Genomic DNA, 22,221 nt, shown 5'->3' with positions numbered 1-22,221 from the left:
TTTTGGAAACAAGAATGACGTGAATATGGTCCAATTGAATTAAAATTACAACAGGGCTCTAAGTTTTTCAATTCTCTAATTATACTAACCAAAAAAAACTCCTATCTTTCCCACGCCTCTCCTGAATGTGAACCCATTTTGTCCACTACCTCGCTCCTCCTTGGCCTCTTCCCCTTCTCTCGTCCCCTTCCATTTATATGCCTTCCTCTGGCTCACATTCACTTCTCTCCTTATCTTGCAGCCTTTTTTCTTCTCATTTCTGGCCTTTGTCCGTCCATCTACCGATGAAAACCCTCCTCGCCCGTGTCCATCCATCACTTGCCTGCCGTTGTGCTGCCCCCACCTCACTTTTCCAGCTTTCTCGCCTCTGCTACGATCAGTCTGAAGAAGGGTCCCAACCCAAAACATCACTTTTCCATGACCCCCAGAGATACTGCCTGACCCGCTGACTTACTTTATCACTTGTCCTTTTTTGGGAAACCAGCATCTGCAGTTCCCCGTGTTTGTATGTTATGTAATATTTGGTGAGTGGACTTGCTGGTCTTATGATGTGCTGTGGTTTAAAAAAGATGTACTGTTTAAAAAAAGACTGGATAGTGAATGTGATTTAATGGTGAGAAGCCCATGTGATATTGTGGCTTTGCACAAGTTCAGATTGGATCGTGTGGTGAAAGGTCGAGGAATGCTGGAGATGAGACTGATGGATGGCCAGCACACATGTCATGGCTTCTTTGGATGTGAATAGTTCTATTTCACCAAATGTTAGCCATTGGGAATCTCAAGCTATTTCATTTACTGATATATGTTCTGCAAAACTTTGAAATGATAGATAGACAGATAGATAAACATCTACAGCATGGAGACAGTCCTCTCAGCCCACTGATAGCATGCCGACCATTGATTACACACTTAGAAACATAGAAATTAGGTGCAGGAGTAGGCTATTCGGCCCTTCGAGCCTGCACCGCCATTCAATATGATCATGGCTGATCATCCAACTCAGTATCCCGTACCTGCCTTCTCTCCATACCCCCTGATCCCCTTAGCCACAAGGGCCACATCTAACTCCCTCTTAAATATAGCCAATGAACTGGCCTCAACTACCCTCTGTGGCAGAGAGTTCCAGAGATTCACCACTCTGTGTGAAAAAAGTTCTTCTCATCTCGGTTTTAAAGGATTTCCCCCTTATCCTTAAACTGTGACCCCTTGTCCTGGACTTCCCCAACATCGGGAACAATCTTCCTGCATCTAGCCTGTCCAACCCCTTAAGAATTTTGTAAGTTTCTATAAGATCCCCTCTCAATCTTCTGAATTCTAGAGAGTATAAACCAAGTCTATCCAGTCTTTCTTCATAAGACAGTCCTGACATCCCAGGAATCAGCCTGTGAACCGTCTCTGCACTCCCTCTATGGCAATAATGTCCTTCCTCAGATTTGGAGACCAAAACTGTACGCAATACTCCAGGTGTGGTCTCACCAAGACCCTGTACAACTGCAGTAGAACCTCTCTGCTCCTATACTCAAATCCTTTTGCAATGAAAGCTAACATACCATTCACTTGCATTAGTTCCATGTAACCTGGGCATCGACCCCTCCCTCTGCAACTGGATACTGGACTTTCTAACCAACAGACCCCAGTCTGTGAGGTTAGACAAGCACACCTCTTCAACCCTCACCCTGAACACCGGCGTTCCTCAGGGCTGTGTGCTGAGCCCCCTCCTCTACTCCCTCTTCACCTATGACTGCACACCTGTACATGGTACTAACACCATCATCAAGTATGCAGATGATACAACGGTGATTGGCCTCATCAGCAACAACGATGAGCTGGCCTACAGGGAGGAGGTCCAGCACTTAGCAGCATGGTGCGCTGACAACAACCTGGCCCTTAACTCCAAGAAGACCAAGGAGCTCATTGTAGACTTCAGGAAGTCCAGAGGCGGCACGCAAACCCCCATCCACATTAACGGGACGGAGGTGGAACGTGTTTCTAGCTTCAGGTTCCTGGGAGTCAACATCTCCGATGACCTCTCTTGGACCCACAATACCTCTACTCTGATCAAGAAGGCTCATCAGCGTCTCTTCTTCCTGAGGAGACTGAAAGAAGGTCATCATCTGTCTCCTCAGATCCTGGTGAACTTCTACCGCTGCACCATCGAGAGCATCCTTACCAACTGCATCACAGTATGGTATGGCAACTTGCTCTGTCTCCGACCGGAAGGCATTGCAGAGGGTGGTGAAAATTGCCCAACCCTGCCATCACCGGTTCCACGCTACCCCTCCATTGAGTCTGTCCAAAGCAACTCGCTGTCTGCGGAGGGCGCTCAGCATCGCCAAGGACTGCTCTCACCCCAACCATGGACTGTTTACCCTCCTACCATCCGGGAGGCGCTACAGGTCTCTCCGTTGCCGAACCAGCAGGTCGAGGAACAGCTTCTTTCCGGCCGCTGTCACTCTACTAAACAACGTACCTCGGTGACTGCCAATCCCCCCCCCCCCCCCCCCCCCCCCCCCCCGACACTTAGTATTATTTTTTTGAATTCAAATCATATGCTATGTCGCTCTTCAAGGGAGATACTAAATGCATTTCGTTGTCTCTGTACTGTACACTGACAATGACAATTAAAATTGAATCTGAATCTGAATCTGAATCTGAATGTTATTCTACCTCCTCTTCTGCTCCCTATCTACAAGAGGCAGATGGGCATTTCTAATTTTATCCAATTTTATTTTAGGCCAGTAAGCTTCCTCATGTTTTTATTCACTTTTTTTTTTTGACAACCACCATTGTCTCAAGAAAACCAAATGCATGGATTCTTCCATGTTTAGTCCAGACACTTAAAAGTTATCAAACTGGTAATTTGCTTGTTTTTCTCCCCCAAATTCGGTGTTTTCCCACTCCCTGCACACTAGACGCAAGTTATCGAGGCCAATTAGCTTACATACTTGCATGCCCTTGGGATTTGGGAGGACACCAGAGCACCCGGTGGAAACTTGCACCATCACAGAGAGAATTTGCAAACGCCACACAGATGGCACCGGAGGATAGGATTGATCCTGGGTCCCTGCCGCTCCGTGGCAGCAGTTCTAGCAGCTGCGTCATTGTGCTGCCCTCGAGTTGAGTGCTTGTTTGCATTCTGAATCAATATCAAAGACTGGCAAGAGGACAGTGTCATTTTATTAATGCCATTTGTAGCTGGTTTTCATCAGTTAATGATTTCTCCTCCCTACACCACCCCGCCATCCCGTTTTCTAGGACGACTTCAGGTCGAAGCAGACCGTCAGCAGGAAAACATCAGGAGACGAGACTCTCTGGTCCACTCCCTGGCCAGGCATCTGGAGTTGGATGGCTATGAGCGAGCACCTTTCAGTGATCGCCAGTTTGATAGTTTCCGTCGGCAGCTGAATGTGAGGTTGGAACAAGAGAAGGAAGCAGCCAATCAATTACTGGTGAGGCCTCGTTTTTTGGATCCAATCGTACAGTTACCTCGTGCTCCACTTTAAGTCTATTCCCTTGTCCGCCCATTGTTTTCAAACTAGCTTGGAAGAAAACTCGGGCCATCCTCATTATCATTTGTGTTCACCTCTGCAAGGCAGGGACAAGTCCAAGATAATTTCACTATGCAAAGCACAAAATGCTAGTGGAACTCAGGGGGTCAGGCAACATCCGCGGAGGAGATGGACAGGCAGTGTTTCGGGTCAGGTTCCTTCTTCGGATTAATTGCAGAAGTGAGGAGAAAGGTGGAAAAGAGAGGAGGAGTTAGTGACAAAGGCTAGAGATGAAAAGGAGACAAAGGGTCAGACAAGGAGTGAAGAGGAGTGAAATATAAAGTCAGAGAGGGATACAGGCGGTAGATGACGGGGGATGAAAGGGGAATGAGAGACTGAGATGGGAGATGAGTGTACAGAGGAAGGGGAAGGATCAGGGTGCCTGTCGGGGTGGTGGAGATGGGAGCACAATGTGATGGGGGATGGTCACCGGCAAGAGGGAGCTTTTAGAGAATTCAATGTTTATACCGCTGGGCTGATAGCCTAAGTGGAATATAAGGTGCTTTCCCCCAGAGAAGTGGATAGCTTAATTCTGGCAATGGAGGAGGCCAAGGACAAAAGGTTGTGAAGAGAAGGTTTAAGCTATGAATATGTATCTCCAATATTCCATCATTGTGGCCATTGCAAACAATTGGTCTGTAATTTGTTCTTGTCAAGTGTTGCATCTCTTAGCCTTTTGTCGATATGACTAGCACAAATGATCTGGCTATTCTTACACTGCATTGTGAGGGAGAACATTTGTTGGGTGAAAATTTGATTTCTGTGCTTCAACCATGTCAATGTCCCAGACGTATTCAGCTTTACAATCATTTGGGATGTTCTGTGGTAAATTAACTCTAATGACTGTAATCTGTTATTGCGCTGAACAATATAATATGTTTAACTTGGGAATGAATGAAAGCATTTATATATGCTTTAATTCATTCCCAAATATGAGCTTTATTGTCTAGCTCGATAACAGATTACACAATAAACATATATAAATGCTTAATAAACTGTTAACTGGAGTCACGATCAGGCTCCTTTTTGAATTTGCCCAACTCCTTGCTCCTAAAATGTCCGAAGTGTTCTGATGATCGATGTAACCTGTTGCCTTCATTCAGCGATCAATAATTGCTATCAACAGAGAGAATACACTGATAAAGAAGCAGCAAAACAAAGGCAGGTCGACGATCTTAGAGATAAGAAGACAGGATTAGAGCAAAAAATCGAACTGAAGACGGACATTCAGAGCAAGAGGCAAGCTGAGCTGACGAATATTAAAGTGGGTCTGCAGCAACTGGAGGGGTCTTCAGACAGACTGCAGGAACTCGAGCAAGAGTTGAACAAAGCGGTAAGGCAGCAGTGGGATTCCCCAAATGAATTACTCTTTGATCATTATCTCACTAGCGTGTATATACAGACTCTCCCCAACTTACAGAAGGGTTACGTCCCGCGGACCCGTGCGTAAGTCAGATGTTACTTAAGTCGGAAATGGAAGTGGCTCTGCACTCGCATAAATGTATTTGGCGCAGAGACACACGGGTGCATCCACGAGAGCAGCTGGCTGGTTTGCGGAAACGGCTGCATGCGATGTTATGCACTGCTACTGAGACGTGCAACTCATAAGTAAAGCAGTGGGCTTAAATAATTACTTTATTTATAGTTATTTACAATATATATTAACGATTTAGACGAAGGAATTAAATGTAACATCTCCCAGTTTGCAGATGGCATAACGGTGGGTGGCAATGTGAGCTGCGAGGAGAATGCTGTAAGGCTACAGGGTGACTTGGATAGGTTGGGTGAGTGGGCAGATGCATGGCAGATGCAGTGTAATGTGGATAAATGTGAGCTTATCCACATCAATCAATCAATCAATCAGTTTTATTCGTCACACATATAAGCGCAGTGAAATGAATTTGCCAGCAGCAGTGCAATCAAAACCTTGTCACATTGGTGGCAAGAACAAGAAGAACATTGTCACATTGGTGGCAAGAACAATGTTCTTGTCACATTGGTGGCAAGAACAAGAAGGCAGACTTTTGTCTGAATGGTGTCAGATTAGGAAAAGGGGAGGTGCAACGAGACATGGGTGTCCTCGTACATCAGTCACTGAAAGTAAGCATGCAGTGAATAAAGCAAATGGCATTTTGGCCTTCATAGCGAGAGTATTTGAGTATAGGAGCAAGGAGGTCCTATTACAGTTGTACGGGGCCCTGGTGAGACCACACCTGGAGTATTGTGTACAGTTTTGGTCTCCTAATTTGAGGGAGAACATTCTTGCTATTGAGGGAGTGTTCTCTAGTATTTAATATTTCCATCCTGGGAGTAAGGTTCTGTCCACCCTATCAATGCCTGAATTTAATATATAGGAAAGAACTGCAGATGTGTAAGCAAGAACTGCAGATGCTGGTTTAAATCGAAGGTAGACACAAAATGCTGTAGTAACTCAGCGGGATAGGCAGCATCTCTGGAGAGAAGGAACGGTTAACGTTTCGGATCGAGACCCTTCTTCAGACTGGTGTCAGGAGTGGGCGGGACAGAGATAGAATGCACTTGGAGACAGTAAGACAGGTGGGAGAACTGAGAAGGGGGAGGGGATGGAGAGAGAGGAAAAGTAAAGGCTATTTGAAGTTAGAGAAAATGTTCATACCATTGGGGTGTAAACTAACCAAGCGAAATATGAGGTGCTGTTCCTCTAATTTGCTCTGGGCCTCACTCTGACAATGGAGGAGGCCCAGGACAGAAAGGTCAGATTGGGAATAGGAGGGGGAGTTAAAGTACTGATCAGATAGGTTAAGGCGGACTGAGCAGAGGTGTTCAATGAAGCGATCGCTGAGCCTGCGCTTGGTCTCACAGATGTACAGAAGTTGTACTGAATTTAATAAGTACTTGCTGTTCTCATTTTGGAATCAGCAATATTTTGAATATGGACACCTTGCCTGGAGGTTGTTGCCGTGTGTTTCTCCACAGTAAACTAGTTAACGCTGGTCGGCAGGATAATACAGAAAGCCATCTTCAAAAGGGCACACAGTGCTGGAGTAACTCAGCAAGTTAGGCAGCGTCTCTGGAGCATATCGATAGGTGACCTTTCAGGTTGATACCCTTCTTCAGACTGAAGAATGGTCTCGACCCGAAACGTCACCTGTCCATAATCTCTGGAATCTCTGCTTGACCTGAGTTACTCCAGCACTTTGTATCCTTTTGTGTATTAACCTGCATCTGCAGTTCTTTGTATTAACCAGCATCAGCATCTACTGTTTGAGCCATCTTCAACTCCAACTGAGAATGGATTTGTGAGACATAAAGCTTGCATGATTCATGTGCCTTGGATGAACAGGTTAATTTAGTAAGTGACTTCAAAAGGAATGTTGCACACCATTTGATATCACTGTTTATCTAGTAGACTGCATGTATGCACATAATGCAGACTGATTTTTTTTTTAATGTGTTTGGCCTATTAGACTAAAGTTTTTTGCTTGATGGACTGAAGTGTGTGTAATACAAAATAAATTATTAATCCTGAAATGCAAAGCAGTAGGAAACTAAATTTGTGCTCTCGAGGTTTTGAGAGCGATTATTTGTTTTTTCCTTTGTTTGTTACATGGCATTGCAACAGTTGTTGAGTCTTTTGATTGAGTTTTAGTTGGTCATATCTTCCTTTGAGACAGAAACCTATTTTATGAAGGCTTTGCCCAGCACTTTGGGAGATGTTTTATCATTGCAGAATCTATGTTTGAGATCAGAGGCTCAGTAGACCACAAGGGATTGGTGTATTTTTTGCAGTTCAAAATAGCTCAGATCAATCTCATGAACTTCACACCTTTGCAACTTTTGCGTGACTAGTAAATGGCACAGAACCTCGGAGCTTTCCACACATGCCTTTGGCAAGATTTATGATTTGATTCAAGAACTTTGTAGTCATACAGCATGAAACGGGTCCTTTTGCCAAACTCATCTATTCCTACCTAAAAGACCCATCTTAGATCATCCCATTTGCCTACATTTGATCCATATCCCTCTAAACCTTTCCTATCCACGTACATCGATCAATCAATCAATCAATTAAAACTTTATTGTCATTTACAAATACATCGTTATATATGCAATTATAAACAAAATTCCGTTGCATTTGGCTCCCCGTGCAACACAAAATTAAACAGAAGGATAAAATGGATAAAAAGACATGTAAATATCCTTTAAATGTTACAATACCTGTCGCAACTGACACTTCATGCAGCCTGTTCCATATACCACCACCCCCTGCGTGGAAAATGTTGTCCCTCATGTTCCAATTAACCCCTCACCTTAAATGTATGCCTGTTTTTTGATTCCTTTACCCTGTGTAACAGACTCAGCATTCACCCTATCTATTCCCCTCATGATTTTATATATCTCAGCCTCCTGTGCTCCAAGAAATAAAGTTCTGGCCTACCCAACCTCTCCCTATAGCTCAGCCCCTCAAGCCCATGCAACATTTGTGTAAATCCAGTCTAATGACATTCTTCCTATAGCAGAATCACTGGAACTGTACAGAGTATTCCAAATGTACAACTGTAAAATGATGTCTTGCATAACATCTCAACTTCTATATTCAATACCCTGACTGATGAAGGCCAGAGTACCAAAAACCCATCACTTATGACCCCATGAAAAACCTCATTTACCATCCTAACCACCTGTGATGCCACATTCAGGGAACAATGATAATTATACACGGAACAATCTTAATTATGATTATGTTTCTTTTTTTGCATTATTCAAGGTGGATGAATCCATTACCTTTACATGGTTCAATTTCTGAGATTATGAAGCATATTGGAAATTTAATTTAATAAAATGATTTGGGTGGCAGTGCATCTTGGCCACACTCATTTGTTCAAAAGAAAACCACTTATTTTCCCATCGTGAAAATTTCCAATTTTGACAATGTCCTTGCAAATGTTCACAATCTTCTCTGTAAAATATGTCTTCTCGTAACCTTTTTTTCCCAATGAACATGTATTCAAGAGAATGGATATAATTATGGAGGGACGAATACAGAGAGGCAGCACCAACAAATATAAGATTCAATGGACCAATGATAACACATGTTAAAAGTAAAAATTGCGGGGAAAATTAAACTCAGCTGGTTAGGCATTATGTTTGTCGAGTGAAATTAACTTAATATTTCATTGCAGATGTCCTCATTCTTTAGGGAATGGGGGTTCCCCTCTTCCATTATATATGAGGCATTCACTAGGGTCTCGTAGATATCCCACAGCTCCGCTCTTGCTCCCCCTCCCCCTATTCGTAACAAGGACAGTCCCCCTTATCCTCACCTTCCACCCCATCAGCCGTCGCATACAACATAGAAACATAGAAATTAGGTGCAGGAGTAGGCCATTCGGCCCTTCGAGCCTGCACCGCCATTCAATATGATCATGGCTGATCATCCAACTCAGTATCCCGTACCTGCCTTCTCTCCATACCCTCTGATCCCCTTCGCCACAAGGGCCACATCTAACTCCCTCTTAAATATAGCCTATGAACTGGCCTCTACCCTCTCAACTACCCTCTGTGGCAGAGAGTTCCAACCAGAGAAACATATAATCCTCCAATATTTTCGCCACCTCCAACAGGATCCCACATCTTCCCATCTCCACCCCTTTCTGCTTTCCGCAGAGACCGTTACCTCCGCAACTCCAGGGTAAACTCGTCCCTTCCACCCCATCCCCAGGTACTTTACCCCACAACTGCAGGAGATGCAACACCTGTCCCTTTACCTCCCCCCTTGACTCCATCCAAGGACCCTGACAGCCTTTTCAAGTGAGGCAGAGGTTCACTTGCACCTCCTCCTACCTCATCTACTGTGTCCGCTGTTCCAGGTGTCAACTCCTGTATATCGGCAAGACCAAGCGCAGGCTCGGCGATCGTTTCGTTGAACACGTCCGCTTAGTCCGTCTTAAACACATGATCTCCTGATGGCTCAGCACCTTAATTCCCCCTCCCATTCCCAATCTGCCCGTTCCATCCTGGACCTCCTCCATTGTCAGAGTGAGGCCCAGCACAAATTGGAGGAACAGCACCTCATATTTCGCTTGGGTAGCTTATACCCCAGCAGTATGAACATTGACTTCTCTAATTTCGAATAGCCATTGCTTTCCCTCTCTCTCCATCCCCTTCTCTCCCCATCCACTCCCCTCCTCTCCCCATCCCCTACATTCTATCTCTGTCTCGCCCACTACCTTGACATCAGTCTGGAGTATGGCCTCAATCCAAAACGTCACCCATTCCTTCACTCCAGAAATGCTGCCTGTCCCGCTGAGTTATTCCAGCATTTTGTGTCTATCTATGAATTAATATTTCAATTTAGATATTTGATAAAGGTTTATTATGTCATTTTACGATTATCACATAATGTGATACCGAGATACAACGAACAGTTCAGTTTTGTGCCATCTCCGAATAAATCGTACCATTAAAAACTTGCAATCAAACTATACAGGTTACAACTACAGTGAAAGTGTAGATAAAAGACAAAGTTTGAGAACCGCAGCAAGGTAAATAGGGCGATTAGAAAATGTATCCTTAAATTAAGAGCTTTTTTCTGAGCTTTTCTCAGAAGCGGGCAAAGTTATTCTTGAGTCTTTGGCTTCTCCCTTTCCCAACCTGACGGAGACCTTTGCTTTTGTTTTAGTTTAGTTTGGAATTACAGCAATTTACGTTTGGAATTTTGTATATTAATTAAGTGTTGAAAATTCTGATGTTCTTTTGATTCACGGTATGTTTTCTCTCCCTCAATTAACTATCTCCCCTCGGAGACTTCTCACGTGTTGAACTTGTTGGTATTGTAGGAGCGGGATCTGGACCATGCTGTGGCCAGCAGCAACGTGGCAGGCCTGAATACTGAAGTGGCAGATCTACGGAAAGAGAAGGAAAATCTGGACAGGTCCTTGCGGAAACTGGATCAAGAAATGGAGACAATAAACACACACACCACAACTAGGACTCAGCTAGAAATGCTGCAAAAAGACAAGGTGAACACCTGGGCGGATGTGTGTCATCTGTCAGTCTCACTGATATAGTTCGTGGTCAGAAATGTTAGTGATGGTGGGGATGGGGGGGGCGGCACAGTTGTGCTGCGGTGGAGTTGTGGCCTTGCAGCGGCAGACTCCCGGGTTCAATCCTGACCTCTGACGCTGTCTTTACTGAGTTTGTATGTTCTCCTTGTGACGGTGTGGATTTTCTCCGGTTTTCTTCCACACTCCAAAGACGCACAGTTTTGTAGGTTAATTTGGCCGGAAAAAATTGGAAATTGTCCCTAAGATAGTGTTGGTGCACAGGGATCGCTGGCCGGCAGGCGAAAGGGCCTGGTTCCGTGTTGTCCCTCTAAAGTTTAAAATCTAGATACGGTGAGTTTCATGGAACAAAAACATCTCTTGCAGCTCATCACGTCAATGTAAAGCCTTGAGCTTCCATTTACACTGACCCTACACTAATCCCATTTTTGTTCTCCCATCATTCCCATCAACACCTCTCAGATTCTATAGCTGCCCACATTTGGACAGATACATGGATTGAGAAGTTTGAGAGGGATATGGGCCAAACGCGGGCAGGTGGGACTGGTGTACATGGGGCATCTTTGTCGGCATGGGTCACTCTCCTCAAAACAATCCACAACAGCTTGTTCTGTTATTAACATTATGGTAGTGTCTGATGCCTCCAGAAAGAAAAACTGGCTTGTTTAGCATTTTCCTAAATAATTAATAAATATTTGATGTTTGTTTTCCAATTTATGATGACATCAGAAAACCAGCTTAGATGCTGTCATTATTAGTTAGCAATTCTTTACCTTTTACTTTGGTGATACTGCATAGAATCGGGCCCTTCGGCCCACTGAGGCTACGCTGACCATCGATATGCATTCACACACGAGTTCTATGTTGTCCCACTTTTTCCTCCACCCTCTACACGTTAGAGTCAATTTACAGAAACCTATTAACCTGCAAACCCATGGGGGAAAACCGGTGAAAACCCATGTGGGCACAGGGAGAAAACCCATGCTATCACAGGGAGAATGTGCAAACTCCACACAGATGGCACCTGAGGTCGGTATCGAACCCAGGTCTTTGGCACTATGAGGCAGCAGCTGAGCCACTGCTGAATTGCCATGATCTATATATGTCTGTACTCCACTTCTACTAAGCTGCAATATGCCCTCTGCTGCATGCCAAGCAACAGTATTAAGGCAGGGTTACTGAGCCCAGTAACATCCTCAGATTTACCTGTTAACCATGTGATGCACATGTTCCCAGTGAATTAGTATGCCTGATGGTTCAAGCAAAGGTACTAAAAACTGTCTGGGGAGGGCGAGGGTGCAATGCTCAGCCAGTGGACTGGCTGCCCAGTTTTTCTTCTTCCTTAGCAGACACAAAGTGAATTGTTAAAACATCAGACAAAATTTACTAAGTTCTAAACCAGAGGAACTGGAGCATTGTCAAATTAATTTCTAGTTAGTTAGGGTGGCACTGTAGCGCAGTGCCAGAGACCCAGGTTCGATCCTGACGACAGGTGCTATCTCTACAGAGTTTGTACGTTCTTCCCATGACCTGTGTGAGTTTTCCCCGAGTGCTCCGCTTTCCTCCTACAGGTTTATAGTTATTTGGCTTGGTAAAATTGTAAATTGCCCCTAGTTTGTGTAGGAGAGTGTTAGTGTGCAAGGATCTCTGGTCAGCACGGACTCAGTGGGCCAAAGGGCCTGTTTCCGCCCTTTATATCTAAAAATAAAAACTAGTAACATAATTACTAAATCCAATGATTCGCTCATTACCATTATCTTATCCAACCTTTCTTCAGGAAACATCAGTCCATGGTAGACCGTCAGTCCATTTAAAAATACACAAAGTGATGATACAACTCAGCGGGTTAAAAATTAGTTCTGGAGGACATGGATTGGTGATGTATTAGATTGGGACCCTAATTCAGACTGGAGAAGAAGTTTGAAGAAAGGTCTAAATCCAAAAAGTCACCTATTCATGACCTTCGGAGATGCAGCCTGAACCATTGAGATACTCCAGCACTTTGAGTTTTTTGTTGGTAACCCGCATCTGCATTTCCTTGTGTCAATCCATGATTTTACTGGGCTGTATGCAAAGTACCCCACTACACTAGGCCCTCTTGCCTGCATTTGGTCCACATCCGTCTAAACTTCTCCTCTCCATGTACATGTCCAAATGTCTTATATATTGTTAGACTTAAGGGCCTGTCCCACGAGCATGCGACCAAACTGGAAGCGGGGGCCGCGCGGAGGTCGTGTGAGTGACGTGAAATTCGAGCGAAGTTCGCACGCGGTGTGTCAAGACGCGGTGTCAAGACGTTGCGTACTGTGTCGAGATGCTGTGCACGCCCGACGAGGCGGTGCGTACGGCGTCGAGGCGGCTGTGGGCCGGCAGGCCGTTGCCGCGCGGAATTTTTGAACACGGTCAGTTTTTCGGAGCCCCGGCGATCAAAGTGGGACCAGCCCCGCGAGGCCGTACGGCTCAAGCGACTACGTTAGAGCCATTGAATTGCATGCTCGTGGGATAGGCCCTTAACTGCTTCAAATACTTCTGCTGGCAGCTCATTCCATTCTACCCAGTGTGGAAAAAGTTGTCCCTCAGATTCCTCTTAAAACTTACCCCTCTCACTTTAAACCTATGTCCTCTGATTACCCCTACACTGGGTAAAAGACTGCATTCGCTTAATTCTTGTGGATTTTTTCATTCTTTGCTAGGCTGACAAGGAGGAACAGATCAGGAAGATAAAGTCAAGACACAATGAGGAACTGACAACACTGTTGGGCTATTTCCCCAACAAGAAGCAGCTGGACGACTGGCTCCATGCAAAGGATCACGAGGTCAACAAAACTCGGGAAAAGTTATTTAAGTTGAAGTAAGTACGAGAGTTACTGTTTTGGGAAAACATTGCTGAGGTGTGAGTTAGTATTGTTAAAATACATGGCACCGCGTGCAAAGGAAGAAACTGCAATGCTGGTTTACAACAAAAAAAACACAAAGTGCTGGAGTAACTCAACGGGATGGACAGCATCTCTGGAGAACATGGTATGTGCCATTTCCGATCGGGAACCTTCTTCACATATTGTGGTGGGGTGGGGGCAGAGAGGTGGAAAGGAAAAGGAGTTGGACAAAGCCTGGTGAGTTGGAGATAGATACAGGTGAGGGGGGTTCTTGATAGGCGGATGGTTAAACAAAGGCCAGAGATGAAAAGACAAAAGATGTGAGATAAGGATAGAAGTGTGAATTGGGAAGCCAGAGGAAGGTAAAAGGGTGGAAGGGGATGGGTGAAATGGGTGCGTGCGCAAGTGGGGTTCAGGGAAGAGAAGGGTATGGGGGGAAAAGGGTGGAAGGGAGGCTAGTCACCTAAAATTGGAGACTTCAATGATCATATCATTGGGTTGTTGGCTACAACCCAATGAGTGTTTGTTCCTCCAGTTTGCATGTAGCCTCACTCTTGCAATGGAGTAGGCCCAGGACAGAAAGCTCAGTATGGGAATGGGAAGGGAGTTCACATTGTTAGCAGCCAGGATATCCAGTAGGCCTTGGCCGACCATTTGCAAATGTTTGGCGAAATGGTTGCCGGGCATGCAAGATTTTTACGATCAAGTACATTTAGCAAACCATAAATTTGCATTCTGTGCCTTGGCATCTAATGAGCCACTTGTTGAACTCGTTCTCTGCAGGCCAAACCTTATGTCCTGATGTCTGAAAGTTTTAAAAGTTTAGTGGCACGTGTTTTAGTTATGTGAGGATGCAAGGAACTGCAGACACTGGAATCATGAATAAATCACAAAATACTTGTAGCTCAGTGTGTCTAGAAGCATCGCAGGGGGACATGGATAGCCGTCGTTTTGGGTTGTGACTCTTCTTCAGACTGAAGAAGGGACCCAACTGGAAATTGTCACCCATCCATATGCTCCAGTGATGCTGCCTGACCCGCTGAGTTACTGTGGGGCTATGTGTTTTAGCATAGTTCTATTGATGTGGCACCACTATACGGTAGGTCTGCTATGATAAATATAATAATATGATAAATCATAACAGCATGAATGTATTAATGTTCTTTGTAACAAGTACGACCGATAAAACCGAATGCAACTGGCAAGATTGTGGTTCAAAGATTTCACCTTGTTTCATGATATCAGATTGTTTCAGGAGAAAAATCTCTAGTCTCCTGTGGATAAGAGGAGGACTAGTATTCTCAGTAGCAAAGTCCAAGACTTGTTGCTGAAAAAGAGTGAGAATAATCATCACTGAACATTTTTCCCCCATTTTTAATCAATATTTTTACCCTTCCATTTAGATAGTTGATTTTTTTCCATGTGTGCTAATTAGGACTTGAGACAACAGAGATGCACCTTGGAAACAAGCCATTCGACCCACCGAGCCGGTGCCGACCAGCGATCACCCAGTGCACTAGCTCTATCCTACACACCAGGGGCAATTTTACAATTTTATTTTTATCAAAGCCAAATTAACCTCCAAACTTTGGGGAGTGAGAGGAAACCGGAGCACCAGGAGAAAACTCACGCAGTCATAGGGAGAATGTACAAACGCCATACAGACAATAGGTGCAGGAGTAGGCCATTCGGCCCTTTGAGCCAGCACCACTATTCAATGTGATCATGGCTGATCATCCACAATCAGTACCCCCATTCCTGCCTTCTCCCCATATCCCCCGACTCCACTATCTTTAAGAGCGCTATCTAACTCTCTTGAAAGCATCCAGAGAACCGGACCCCCCCCCACCACCTTCAGAAGTAGAGAATTGCACAGACTCGCAACTCTCTGTGGGAAAAGATGTTTCCTCGTCTCCGTTCTAAATGGCTTACCTCTTATTCTTAAACTGTGGCCCCTGGTTCTGGATTCCCCCAACATCAGGAACATGTTTCCTGCCTCCAGTGTGTCCAAACCCTTAAGGGCCTGTCCCACGAGCATGCGACCTGCATGCGGCAAGCGTGACCTAAAGGGCCGGTCCCACCTGCATGCGGCAAGCGCGACCAAACCAGAAGCGGGTGTTTTGCGGAGGTCGAGTGAGTGCACGGCGTCGAGGCGGCTGCGGGCCGGCAGGCTGTTGCCGCACAGAAATTTTAGACAGGTCAGTTTTTCGGTGCCCCGTGCGATGTCGGGACCAGCTCCTCAGAACTCCATACGGCTCCGGCGATTGAAATGAGACCGACCCCGCGAGGCCGTACAGCTCAAGCGACCACGTTAGGTCGCGCTTGCCGCATGGAGTCGCATGCTCGTGGGACAGACCCTTAAATAATCTTAAATGTTTCAATAAGATCTCCTCTCATCCTTCTAAATTCCAGAGTATACAAGCCCATTCTATCAACATATGACAGTCCCGCCGTCCCGGGAATTAACCTGGTGAACCTACGCCACACTCCTTCAACAGCAGACATAGTTGGGATCGAACCTGGGTCTCTAGTGCTATAAGGCAGCAATTCTACCTCTGCGCCACTGCATCCCCTAAGTCTCATTCCTCTAAAGAGCCTGTCCCACTTGGCCATCATTTACGTGACAGGCTGGTTGTGACTGACGCGCGACGTCATTTGAATACCCAGTTTATGATATTTACCCAGTTTATGATGTTTATGGTGATTTTCTAAAATGTTCCAGTTTCTTGACTAGTGCGAGCAATTGGAACACTGCAGATGTAATGCCCCTATTCAAAAAAAGAGGTGAATAAAAAGTAGCAAGCTGCAGACCAAATTAATCTGTAGGAAGGAACTAAATTGAAGATAGACACAATGGATGATGTTTCGGGACGAGATTCTTCTTCAGTCTGAAGAAGGGTTTCGTCCCGAAACGTCACCCATTGCTTCTCTCCAGAGACGCTGCCAGTCCCGCTGAGTTACTCCAGCATTTTGTATCGCTTATCTGGTTTGCTCTTCCATTTCTACCAACTGCACCCCTTCTCATATCATTCCTTCATCCAGCTGTAGGAGATACATTTTTCTTTTTAACCTCTTCCTTACCCACAATCCAGGGACCCAACCAGTCATTGTAAGTGAAGCATCAATTCACTTTTGCACTTTCCGGTTTAGTATATTTTGGTGTCCTCCAAGAAACTCTGCACATTTTTAAATTGCGCGCGCTTATATCCATGACGCGTAAAAGGTGGGCGGCGCTTGCTCATCACGCACTACACGTACGAGGTCAGGACGTCAGTGTGTGACCGCAATACGTCCGCATGCGTATGGGATGCGTCACGCCGGAGGCGTGCAAAGATTTTGTGCGCTGCAAAATCCTGGAGCGCCGCACGATACCGCGCACATCTCCATACCCCGCCGCCTTTCTCCATGCAACCGTCCCGCGCCGCCCACGTGCTACCCGTGCGTCTCAACACGACGACGAGGTTGCATACATGGCGCGCAATTGACGGCCAGGTGGGACAGGCCCTTAAACCTTCAAGGAAAAGGTGGCGTTGGTTATCTTTAAGATCATTAAGTTGGATGTCCCCAGGGCTGATGGGATCTATCCCAGGTTAATATGAGAAGCAAGAGAGGAGATTGCTGGAGCCTTTGTTTCCTCTCTATAGGCGAGCTCTCAGTGGACTGAAGATTAGTGAATCTGGTGCCTTTGTTTAAGAAGAGACATAGGGACAATTAAGGAAATTATAGACTGGTGAGCCTCATAATGGAAGCTACCGGTGAGGATTCTTAGAGATAGGATTTAATGGGGTACTGTAAAAGGCTAATTAGGGATCGTCAGTGTGGCTTTGTCTTACAAACTGTATTGATTTTGATTGATCCTAACGATTAGAGTGTTAAAGAAGGCATATATGGTATACTTGCCTTCATTGATCGGCGCATTGAGTGTGAGTCAGGATATAATGATGCAGCTTTATAGGACTTGGGCCACATTTCCAATAATGCATAGGAGGTACTGCAGGTGCCGGTTTAAACCGAAGGTAGACACAAAATGCTGGAGTAACTCAGCGGGACAAGCAGCATCTCTGGATAGGGAATGGCTGACATTTTGGGTCGAGACCCTGCTTCAGACTGATGTCAGGGGAGTGGGAGATGCATAGATTAGGAAGTATGAGGTGTGGAAAATAGGACAAAGTGAATGGAGATCAAGGAAAATGTAGAATAGATCATTATTAGCTGGGCGAAGGTAACCACAAAGCAAACAAAGATAAAATGTAGTCGAAGACAGTAAAACTGGTCGGAGAACTGGGAAGTGGGAGGGATGTTTACTTGAAGTTAGAGAAACCAATGTTCATACCGCTGGGATGTAAGCTGCCCAAGCAAAATATGAGGTGCTGTTCCTCAAATTTACGCTGGGCCCCACTCTGACAATGGAGGAGCCCCAGGACAGAAAGGTCTGTGTGGGAATGTGAGGGGGAGATATATAGTGTTCAGCAGCTGGGAGATTTGGTTTAGGCGGACTGTTCAGCGAAACGATCGTCGAGCCTGCACTTGGTCTCGCAGATATATAGGAGTTCACACCTGGAACAGCGGATACAGTAGATGAGGTTGGAGGAGGTGCTAGTGAACCTCTGCCTCATCTGAAAAGACTGTCAGGGGTCCTTGGATGGAGTCGAGGGGGAGGTACAGGGCAGGCAAATGCCATGAGTAAGTCGGCTCATGCACAGTCGGCTTTAAAAAAAATCTTAAACCGCACATGCGCAGATTGTTCTCCTCTCTGTAAGCTGTCAGTCGACTTTTATAAAGTCTTCAAAAGCCAAATCTCTTAATAAAGTACCGTATTTCCCGGCAATGAAAACGCACCCCCATTTTGAGTTGCTAAATTTTGAAAGAAGACTGGTGGGACATAGAATTTCTCAGGCTCAAAAAAATAAAAATAAAGAAAGCAATTTGCCCTAAGCTTTCAAGTCTCCTTCATTCTGAATTACTAAATGGATGGGGGGGGTGGAGGGTGACGGCAGGTGGAGAGATGGTGGGAAAAACGGGGGCACACCGGAACAAGTTGAATCAGTTGTGATCTTATTGAATGACAATACTTGTTCAAGGGACCAATTGGGGGGAGACTTCCTTTCACAGCATGTGGGGAGTCTGGCCAGGGGTAAAGTTGCGGGGAGGGCAGGAGCATTGAGAAGGAGGGGGTCGGGGATCATGCCAGTAACTCATTCACCACTACCGCGGCGCTCCGGGCGGGGAGCCACCGCATTGTGGCCGAGGAGGGAAGCAGCTTGGGTGGCTGCGAGCGTCCACGGGACCGGACAGAAGAACTGGACGCCACCTCAGCGCCTTCTGCCGGCCTGCTCACATCTGGTAGTGCTCTCCGTCCGAACATATCTCACCTGCTGCTCGCCAGCTTCGCTCTTGTCAGCCGCTTCCCGCAAATCCTTAAATTCTGACAGCCAAGTAACCTCAATTGGTCCCTTGATCCCGCTGTCGGAATTTAAGGATTTGCGGGAAGCGGCTGACATGAGTGAGGCCGGCGAGCGGCAGGAGAGAGGTTTTCAGACGGAGAGCACTGCCAGAGGTGAGCAGGGGGCCGGCAGAAGGAGCTGAGGTGGCGGCCGGTTCCGCTGTTCGGTTCCGGCGGCTGCTCGCAGCCACCCGAGCTACTTCTCCCCCCGGCCACAATGCGGTGGCTCAGCGCCCGGAGCGTCGCAGCAAGTGAGTTGCTGGCACGATCCCCGACCCCCTTCTCAATGCTCCTGCCCTCCCCGCAACTTTACCCCGGGCCAGACTCCCCACACGCTGTGAAAGGAACTCTCTCTCCTCAGTGGCGCTGTCCTTTTACAGCCACTTCCCATCAGCTGCCAACAATGAGGGAGGGATAGACTTGGCTATCCCTCTGTGCAACAATATCGTTCTTGATGTTGCTGTACTGAGGGATAGCCAAGTCTATCTTTCTTGGCTAACAACCTTCCAACTTCATCTTCCAAGACACATGTAAATTTTCGTGCCTTATTTTTGGGTAAAAAAATAGCATCTTCATTGCCGGGAAATACGGTATTTAGAAACATATAGCACCAAGAAATTTACTTACCACATCATTTGTCCACAAACTCCATTCTTCTCTCTTTCTTTCTGAAGATACTCTTAAGATAATGGCAATCCATGTTTGAAAACCCCCCCAAGAAACTTGCGCAGTACTGCAAAGGCAGAATTTCAGCTGCCTCAATACCCTGGAAATTGACAGCTTGAAGCAGCGTCGGCGGCAGGTCAGCTGCACAGACCTTCGCGTGTTACGTGTACTGCAGATGAAAGGCACGGAGAATTATGCCTACCTAAGGCATAAGAGATCGATCTCTTAGGTAGGCATAATTCTCCGTGCCTTTACTATTTATATTTAATAATTACCATTTTATAATTTTAGTCAGGGAAGGCAGTGCTTGCCTTGCCTACCCTGATGGCATGTGCCTGGTATAGGGACAGGTGTTGCATCTCCTGTGGTTGCAGGGGAAAGTATCAGGGGAGAGGGTGGTTTGGGTGGGAAGCACGGGTTGACCAGGGAGTTGCGGAGGGAACGGTCTCTGCGGAAAGCAGAAAGGGATGGAGATGGAAAGATGTGGCTAGTGGTGGGATCCCGTTGGAGGTGGCAAAAATGTTGGAGGATTATGTGCTGTATGCGACGGCTGATGGGGTGGAAGGTGAAATTGGAGAATTCACTGTTCATACCACTGGTTTGTAAGCTACCCAAGCGAAATATAAGGTGCTATTCCTCCAATTTGCCTGTGGCCCCTCTCTGGGAATGGAGTAGGCCCACAACAGAAAAGTCAATGTGGGAATGGGAAGGGAAGTTAAAGTGATTAGCAACATGAAGATCTAATAGACCTTCGCAGGTCGAGTGTAAGTGTTAAGCGAAACGGTCGCTGAGCCTACGCTTTGCTTCTTTGCAGGCTACTGTACATTGATAGGACAAAGCATTGATACGGCGACCATTTTGCTGAACACTTATGCTCAGTCCAACAAACTTGAGACCGAGGGGTGATCTTATAGAGGTGTATAAAATAATGAAGGACATACAGTTTTTATGATTGGCCAGGTATAGGAAATCATTTTGTTGAGTTATCCTCTGGACTTCTTTTCTCAGACGCCAAGTTGAGAGGAGGTGAAGATACAAAACTCTGGAATAATATGAATACTTCTGGTGGAGAGCAGACTCAAAGCTCGTTGTTAAACATTTGAGGGATATTACAGATTTAGCTATCATGTACTTTTTTTCATGCACCTTTTTAGAAAGGTTCAATGAGTAGTAATTCCCTTTTTTTTGCCAAAATAAAGCAGTCTCTGTGAAATTACCAATTTACACTTACGTTTAGATAGCCTGGGGACTTTTTTTTGCCATTTTTAATCACAGTTTTGTGGTAATAGGGTTGATTCCTCTTCTTCCACCCTTAAAAGATTTTCTATAAAAGATCTTGGGAACCATCTGAGTCTTATCAGGTGAGAAATGGAAAGGAGTGCTGAACCTATGAGGGGTGCCAACCACAAAATGGCAGCTGAGTTTGCAAATGTACAGCTTGCAAAGATTGAGAGAAGATTGCTAGTTTGTGTGCTTTACCATCAAGAAGTTACCGGAATCGGCCAAAAGGGTGGAAACATCGATGACTGTCAACCCAATGATGTAGCTTTTTTCTGCTGGCTCACAACTGCAGTCAGTGTAACACTTTATGGTTTATTTCCTTACACAACTCATCCTATATTTTTTCCAACGTGGACTGGTTCATTTCCATGGGATTTAATGATTTACAAATGCAGGAAAGAAAAAGGGTGTCGCGTAAAGGCGTGAATATCAAATGTTGTTGGGATTCTTTCACACATTGATGATTCACAATGCTTTTTTTTAATTTATTGCTTTTTTTTGGATCTGGGCCACCCTTTGTTAACTATTATCAAACATTAACTGCCGTATTTTCAACAGCAGATAATTCCTATTTGGCTGTAGAATATAAATTGTTGTGCCTCGCTGAAATGTCAAGAGAGTGGCAGGAAAGCACTTTGGTTAACTCTCCATAGACCTCGGCATCCCAGTGTCAGATTCAGACTAACCCAGAAGCCTCTAGTGTCTTGGGCATCTGACGTGCACATACTATCAGTTTCTTGTTTCCTCTGTCTTCATTTATGTCTTCATTATGGGGAACAAGGAAATGGCAGGTGATTTGAGCAGGTACTTTGGATCCGTCTTCACAAAGGAGAACACAAACAATGTTCCTGATATAGTAGTGGCCAGAGGATCTGAGGTGATGGAGGAACTGAAGGAAATCCACATTAGGCAAGAAATGGTGTTGGGTAGACTGATGGGACTGAAGGCTGATAAATCCCCAGGGCCTGATGGTCTTCATCCCAGGGTACTGAAGTGGCTCTAGAAATCGTGGATGCATTGGTGATAATTTTCCAATATTCTATAGACTCAGGATCAGTTCCTGTAGATTGGAGGGCAACTAATGTTATTGCACTTTTGAAGAAAGGCGGGAGAGAGAAAACAGGGAATTGTAGACCAGTTAGCCTGACATCGGTAGTGGGGGAAGATGCTGGAGTCAATTATAAAAGATGAAATAGCCGCACATTTGGATAGCAGTAACAGGATCGGTCCAAGTCAGCATGGATTTACGAAGGGGAAATTATGCTTGACTAATCTGGAATTTTTTGAAGATGTAACAAGGAAAATGGACAAGGGAGAGCCAGTGGATGTAGTGTACCTGGACTTTCAGAAACCATTTGATAAGA

General features: G+C 45.5%; 1 protein-coding gene across 1 annotated transcript in view; it reads left to right on the top strand.

The window, feature by feature from the left end:
- rad50 (RAD50 homolog, double strand break repair protein) overlaps positions 1–22,221 on the top strand; it is a 147,461-nt gene that overhangs the window by 49,201 nt on the left and 76,039 nt on the right. Inside the window, exons 9-12 of the mRNA XM_055642696.1 lie at positions 3,256–3,449; positions 4,675–4,881; positions 10,367–10,549; positions 13,285–13,442. Coding sequence (XP_055498671.1) covers positions 3,256–3,449; positions 4,675–4,881; positions 10,367–10,549; positions 13,285–13,442 — 742 coding nt within the window. The remainder of the gene's footprint in view (positions 1–3,255; positions 3,450–4,674; positions 4,882–10,366; positions 10,550–13,284; positions 13,443–22,221) is intronic.

Source organism: Leucoraja erinacea, chromosome 11, assembly GCF_028641065.1.
Source record: "Leucoraja erinacea ecotype New England chromosome 11, Leri_hhj_1, whole genome shotgun sequence".
In the NCBI taxonomy this organism is placed as follows: Eukaryota; Metazoa; Chordata; class Chondrichthyes; order Rajiformes; family Rajidae; genus Leucoraja; species Leucoraja erinaceus.
Note: the sequence above shows the minus strand (reverse complement) of the source record. Positions and strands in the feature narration are given on the sequence as shown.